Source organism: Phoenix dactylifera, chromosome 6, assembly GCF_051530095.1.
Source record: "Phoenix dactylifera cultivar Ajwa chromosome 6, Ajwa_hap1_PhDact_Kaust_v1.1, whole genome shotgun sequence".
Lineage (NCBI taxonomy): Eukaryota > Viridiplantae > Streptophyta > Magnoliopsida > Arecales > Arecaceae > Phoenix > Phoenix dactylifera.
In genome coordinates, this window is record NC_143195.1 from 6,027,977 (window position 1) to 6,034,865 (window position 6,889).

General features: G+C 36.5%; 1 protein-coding gene across 5 annotated transcripts; it reads left to right on the plus strand.

Annotated features, from left to right (window-relative positions):
* The first annotated feature begins 380 nt into the window (after window positions 1–380).
* LOC103696711 (alcohol dehydrogenase-like 3) lies at window positions 381–6,555 on the plus strand. Of its 5 annotated transcripts, none has more exons than XM_039119177.3 (10): window positions 381–673; window positions 794–930; window positions 1,119–1,168; window positions 1,284–1,624; window positions 2,789–2,871; window positions 2,973–3,048; window positions 3,740–3,801; window positions 4,223–4,318; window positions 5,104–5,265; window positions 6,106–6,555. In XM_039119177.3, the coding sequence occupies exons 1-10, from the start codon at window positions 565–567 to the stop codon at window positions 6,220–6,222; spliced, it is 1,233 nt and encodes a 410-aa protein (XP_038975105.3). In that variant the 5' UTR covers window positions 381–564; the 3' UTR covers window positions 6,223–6,555. The 5 variants fall into 5 exon arrangements, with proteins under 5 accessions (XP_038975105.3, XP_088579363.2, XP_088579365.2 ...); XM_088723237.2 differs by lacking the exon at window positions 6,106–6,555 and adding an exon at window positions 5,932–6,066; XM_088723239.2 differs by lacking the exon at window positions 6,106–6,555 and adding an exon at window positions 4,959–4,987 and having other exon boundaries at window positions 5,104–5,309.
* Window positions 6,556–6,889: the final 334 nt, after the last annotated feature.

Below are 6,889 nucleotides of genomic sequence, written 5' to 3' on the forward strand. Positions count from 1 at the left end.
GCATCACATACCATCATCATTTTCTGACCAAGATTTTTCTTATGCAATCGTTCAGTGGCTGTAATTGACTTCTTTTATAGAGGGTTGAAAGTAATTTTCATATTATTTATTTCGATACTTTCTCCCAAAATAAATATATACGTAATTGAACAAATGGATGTGCACTTATGGATTGACCGTCATTTTATATTTAATCTTGAAATATCAACTTCGTTCACTTGATTTTGATATATCTTTAATAGGCATTCTTTATTTAGTCCTTATTTTATATATATATATATATATATATATATATATATTATATTGGTAAGATAAGATATTCTATCCGACTATATATATATATATATATATATATTGGTAAGATAAGATATTCTATCCGACTATCCTGCTCGCATCATATCTTTTGTATATGGCAACCCTATGGTAACGTTGCCTTCTTTTGGCTATAACATTTATGACTCTGAGATCGAGATGCCGTTGTCTTCTTTTGGCTCTTAATTTCCACGCAACCATACCGACATCGCATCCCCGAGAGAGGAGAAAGAGAGAGAGAGAGAGAGAGAGATGGGGAGCGCTTGCCAAGAACATGGTGATGGCTTCCATTGCTCTAACAATAGGTTCTCCAATGTTTTCCAAGCCAATGAGACCGCCGGCAAAGTCATCACTTGTAAAGGTATCAAGTCTCTCTCTCTCTCTCTCTCTCTCTCTCTCTCTCTCTCTCTCTCTCTCTCTCTCTCTCTGGGTTTGTGTGTGCTAAATCTAAATGTTTCTTAATCTTTTTTACTGGGTGAAGCTGCGGTTGTATGGGGTCCAGAAGAACCCCTCGTGATAGAAGAGGTGCAAGTAGAGCCCCCTCAAAAAATGGAGGTCCGGATCAAGATCCTCTTCACTTCCATCTGTCACACCGATCTCGGTGCTTGGAAAGGCCTGGTATTGTCCTATAATTCTAACTAAAAGAAAACACCAATCTCCTTTCATACTAATTTACCAAAAACTATATATGTTATCATACATCAGATATTTCTCTCCTCATCTTCATACTTCCTTCAATTAATTTGCATCTATTTTTTCTCTCCATGCTTTTCTTGTTGCTTGTCTCCCTCCTCCTGTGATACCAGAATGAGATGCAACGTGTATACCCTCGAATCCTTGGCCACGAGGCAGCCGGGTAAGCAAATTAGCTTAATATATATATATATATATATATATATATATATATAACAACGTATTATAAATACATGATGTTCTTAAATTTAATGTGAGGCTTGGCTGCATGCGGACAGGGTGGTGGAAAGCGTGGGGGAGGGCGTGGAAGACTTGAAGGAGGGGGATCATGTGGTTCCCATCTTCAACGGGGAGTGCGGCAAGTGCACCCACTGTGAGTCCCCCATGACCAACCTGTGTGCCCGGTTCCGGGTGGATCCCTTCAAGAGCACCATGGCCGGCGACGGCCGAACCAGGTTCTCCGTCATCAACCGGGCCGGGGAGCGCCGCCCCATCTACCACTTCCTCAACACCTCCACCTTCACCGAGTTTACGGTGCTCGACTCTGCCTGCGTCGTTAAAGTTAACCCCATGGCGCCCCTCCGAAGGATGTGCTTGCTTAGCTGTGGCATTTCCACAGGTACGCCACGACCTTGATCAGTTAGTTGATCCGTCTTGGCTAGAAGCCAATGACCAGTTAAAACAGCCCTTTTTTTCATGTCATATATACTGCATATAAAATGGGCGAACTAATTACTTAGGCCCTTTTTGGAAGACCTTTTGAAGGTCAAAAATACTTTTTGGCCTTCCAAAAGTATTTTTAGATGAAATAGGAGTGTTTAGTAAAAAAAATTCGAAAAACTCTAAAAACAACTTTGAGGAAGAAACTCCAATTTCGAGCTTTTTAGAAAAGCATATTTTGGCTCGGTCGAAAAGCTTTTTTTTTTTAACCAAAATACCTGTAATAAAATATAACAATTACACAAAATGTTTCTTTAACAATTGTTTAACCAATTTTATCACCTAACTAGAAAATTTGTTATATTATGAAAAATTAATTTAGGCTAATAATTATAATATTTTATATCTTTATTATTGTATTATACTATAAATATAATATTATATTATACTATATCATAATACATTAATATATTTTGTTAAATAATTTAATATTATATTAAATTATTATGCTATAGTGTATAATATTATATTACTATATTATAATAATATTATATTACATTACAGTAATATTATACTATATCATATATTTATGTATTAATATATATTATATTTTATTATGCTCTGTTGTATAATACTATGCAATGTTTTTTATGGTCATTTTGTTATACCAAAAGTACTTTATTAGTTTGTTTATCAAACACATGTTAAATTGGCACAACACTTTAAAAATATAGTTACTAAATAGCAAACAACTTTTTATAAATGTTCTACTTCAGAAAACTCTACTTCCAAATGCTCTACTGCCAATAGCTCTCCCAAGATGTACTAGATCGATGGAAAAGATGATAAAACTCTTAGTTAATCTCCTTCTATCAATAGAAACATCTGAACTTGCACTTCATCTTAATATGCAACTATACCATTAATTCGATTGATTTTATATCCTAGTGAGATTATTTTGCTTACACTTGTCATTTTACTTATTACAATCCATATTTTTTTCCAAAACAGAATCTAAATCAACTATTTTTTGCCCCATTGTCCAAGACTCTTGTCCTTTTTATTTTTTTGGGTAACATTATTTTTAATCTGTTTTGCTTTTGAATATTTATTAAACTGAAAGGAGTGGGAGCTGTGTGGAATACTGCAAATCTAAAGGAGGGTTCAACCGTAGCAGTCTTCGGGCTTGGTGCTGTGGGCCTTGCGGTTTGCAATTTCCTACCATATATATAATTTATCAACACATAGATTTGTAGCATTTTCTCTTTTTTGTGGTTGAAAATTTCTAATTATAAAATATTGTGCAGGTTGCAGAAGGTGCCAGACTGAGAGGGGCCTCCGAAGTTATTGGTGTTGACATTAACTTGGAAAAATTTGTGAAAGGTATGTTTTTCTCATGTATGAAAAGACTAGATTAATTTGATGAGAACCTCAATCCTTATGTTAAGAGAGAAAAAGATAAATACAGAGTTGGATGATTGAAAAAATCCAATTTAAATGCGTTTCATTTTCTATAAAATCTTATGCCATCAAGTATTTTTCATTAATTAGAAATAAACTAAACATGATTTTGTTGTATTACTTTTCCACTATAGCTTCTATATGCAATAAGTTTTAGATTTTTCCATTATTCTTAGGAGCATAATACCAAGCATTTTAACATTAGTTTTGTTGTTGAGAAATCATTTAGTCTTTACCATGTTCCATGACTGACAAGTTAAAGAGGATAACTTATGAAGATTATGTATCACGTTTTATCCCTTTTTACGGTTGCACCTTCTAAGCACATGATCCCGGCTTTTCACACAAACACATACATACGCATGCATGCATGCACACATGCATACACCTAGACAAACACATCGAGGGAGATTTACTTTTCAGTAATTATGTGTAGATTGTTGCTGTAACATATTAAGTTATAGATTGTTGAATGATCACCTGCTTTGTTCCAACTTGAATTGCTTCAAAGAATTATTCCTTGATGTTACTTTCACAATGCAAGCTTATTCCTTGATTTAAAAGTCAAGCTAGCGTACGAGAGGTTCCTCATCTATCTTTGCTGATCATGTAGGGCGAGAGATGGGCATCACAAAATTTATCAACCCTAAAGACTGCGACAAGCCGGTGAACGAGGTATGATAACCATTTCATTCTCTAACAAGCAATATCCAAATTGGTTGTGCTATAATTAAACCATGACATGTGACTGCTTGCCAGTATTTCCAAGGCTTAAGTATCAAAATTCAAAAAATTGCAAAGAAAATATTTAAAATGTCATGTTAGTTTTCTAAATTCTTTACAGTGTTCATTCATGAAATTTTGTGAATGCTTTTTAGAGACCATCTCGAACCTCCTTATATGTGATTTCTTTTCACCCGCTTATTTGAACACTATAAAGAGAGATAAAAGCAAAGAATGCACATATATATACCTCGAAATAGACTATATAAATTTATCTATCCTAAGCTTCTTAGCAGGAAAAAAAAATGAATTTCGATAACAATACAAATTCACCACACTTGCTTGCTTCACCACATTGATGGAAATAATGCAGGTGATCAGGGAAATGACGAATGGAGGGGTGGACTACAGCTTCGAGTGTGCGGGAAATCTGGACGTACTCCGTGAAGCTTTCTTGTCAACCCATGACGTACGTTTCGTGCCAATCCCTTTCCTTGGACAAATTGAATTCTGATTCATGCTCATAAATGGCTACCTTTAGATTATAATAGTCATTGCCTGGCCTTCCACGTTGTCAGTACCGTCCATAACTTGAAAGACGGGGAAGCCCAAACCAGGGAATGGAAGCATGAAGACTGGTAGCTTTACTTCCGAGGGACATATGGTTGGTCATCGCCTTCTATCTTCGGCTGAAGATTCCAATGCTTAGTGGATCATGCCCCCTAAACTGACCGGTCTTATTGGACAACGTCAACAAAAATATCTGGTCTTGTGTTAGCTAAGGATTAGTCTGCCGGGGATCCGACAAATTATAGCATCGACCGAATTGGCCGACATTAAAGATATATGGATGGAGGGCTACAAATAGTCATAGTTTTGATAGGAAAAGAAAAATGTTGGGAGAGATGACCTAATAATCATGGGAAATATGTAGAGAGAAAAAGAATCGAGGCTCCTAGCCTTTACGACCTAGCTTAATTAGCAATATTTTCTTACGTCGAAGTTTGTTTTGTAGCATAACATTCAATCTTCTAGAACCTATAGACAAATCATCAAGAGTATGGGGAAATAGAAAAGCATGTTGACTGTTTGACTTGTGATTTTTTCAGTTGCAAGATACGTTTTGAGAAAAATTAAGGTACTTTTATTCGTGATATCTTTCTTAATTGATAATCTTTGCGGAAGTTTTGTTATTTTTTATAAAATTCTTAGATCTCTACCAAGTCCACTTAATTATATTTCTTGCATGAACAGGGATGGGGTTTTACGGTGATTTTAGGGATCCATCCAACACCAAGGTTGTTGCCATTGCATCCAATGGAGCTTTTTGATGGCCGAAGGATCACTGGAAGTGTCTTTGGCGATTTTAAAGGGAAATCCCAGTTGCCGGATTTTGTGGACAAATATATGAATGGGGTCAGTGTCGCAACCGAAATAAGAACAAATATATTCTTTTTTCATAGCACATATACTATGTATATACGGGTGCCAATAGATTGGGCCGGACCGGGTCGGGCCTAGTCCCAAAGCAAGCAGGAGGTTTGAACCTCAGAACGGAGCCTGGCCTCGCCTGGATTTGGCCTGAAGGTGACAAGCCCGACTCCGAGCTAATTCGGTGTGTGCTCTCAGGCTGGGCCATCCCAAAGAGCCCTTAATGTTTTCACCTTTAGGTGGCCCAGGTCCAGCCTGAGATTTGACCGGGCTTCAATATCCAAGCCCAAGCCTGGCCCACAGTCCTCAAAATTGAGCCTGCAGACCAGGTGTTCGGGCCGGTCCAGCCAATTGACAACCCTATATATTATAATAACAACAAATAATGCTCTTAATCACAAAAAAAAGAGAAGAGAGAGAGATTGAAGAATAAGAAAATCAAAGAGGGTAGTGTTAGAGGGTGCTAGTTGGTCTCCAAAATGTTTCTTGTGCTACCCAACATGAAAAGACTACTGATTTGTTCATAGGGCTGCTGTGGAATCACAAAGTGCTACATCAGCTTAGACACTCATTGTGTGACTAAATCTTCTCCTCATAGTAATTTTCAACAACAATATCCCCTCATAATCTTGCCTGTTTCTACTCTTGCAGGAAATTAAAATTAATCTGGATGGGTTATAGCTCATGAGCTTAGAAACTAAAATTAATCTGGAATCACAAAGTGCTACATCAGCTTAGAAACTTTTTGTGTGACTAAATCTTCTCCTCATAGTAATTTTCGACAACAATATCCCCTCATATTCTTTCCTATTTCCACTCTTGCAGGAAATTAAAATTAATCTGGATGGGTTTATAACCCATGAGCTGCCCTTCGCTGACATAAACAAAGCTCTTCAGCTGCTATCAGAGGGAAAGTCCTTGAGGTGCCTACTGCACCTTTGATACATATTGCCATCTTCCATTGGGAACGGTTCTCTGTCAGGGAAATAACAATGTAGACAACTATCTTAAACCTTGCATGCATCTTTTCAGAACCATAGTATGTCTAGCAAATTATACAAAATAAGGATTAAAGTTATGTAAACTTTTTCTTGTTTTTGGATGGCAGTGGTAGCTCCATGGGTCACTATTATCTGTATCAAACACTTAAGAGATAAATCTTAAGATTTGAACACAAAATCACATCTTAGATGGAAGAGGGGTGCAACTGTTAGGCGTGTGATGTAATGCTATAATTACATTTTTGACAATTGAAGGCATTGGCTTGCTTTTGTATGGTTTTCTTCTGCATAATTATTTAGCTTAATTATCTTTGGTGGACAATGACTGTCTTTCAGCCTGTGGTATGTTGTTCGAACAATGGTACAAAAAGTGGTGCCACATTCAGTGGGATCTTTCACTCACATTTTTTTCCACCACCCCAGGATCCAATTTCATAGCCCACAATAAAAAGGATTTTTATTTTATATCCAAGAGTAAAGTAATACAACTGATTGAGTAAAGTAAAAAAAAGATTTTGCAACTGGAATCTAAATAGGATTTGGAATCAGAATTGATTGGAATGGTCATATCCCCCGATTTATTTGATTCATGACTGAAATTGGAATCA

What these genes read in the sequence shown, in the direction of transcription:
- LOC103696711 (XM_039119177.3), top strand. Translation starts at nt 565, where the DNA reads ATGGGGAGCGCTTGCCAAGAACATGGTGATGGCTTCCATTGCTCTAAC. An exon ending in CAAAGTCATCACTTGTAAAG is followed by an intron (nt 674 to 793) that starts GTATCAAGTCTC and finishes TACTGGGTGAAG; the next exon opens with CTGCGGTTGTATGGGGTCCA. An exon ending in TCGGTGCTTGGAAAGGCCTG is followed by an intron (nt 931 to 1,118) that starts GTATTGTCCTAT and finishes CTGTGATACCAG; the next exon opens with AATGAGATGCAACGTGTATA.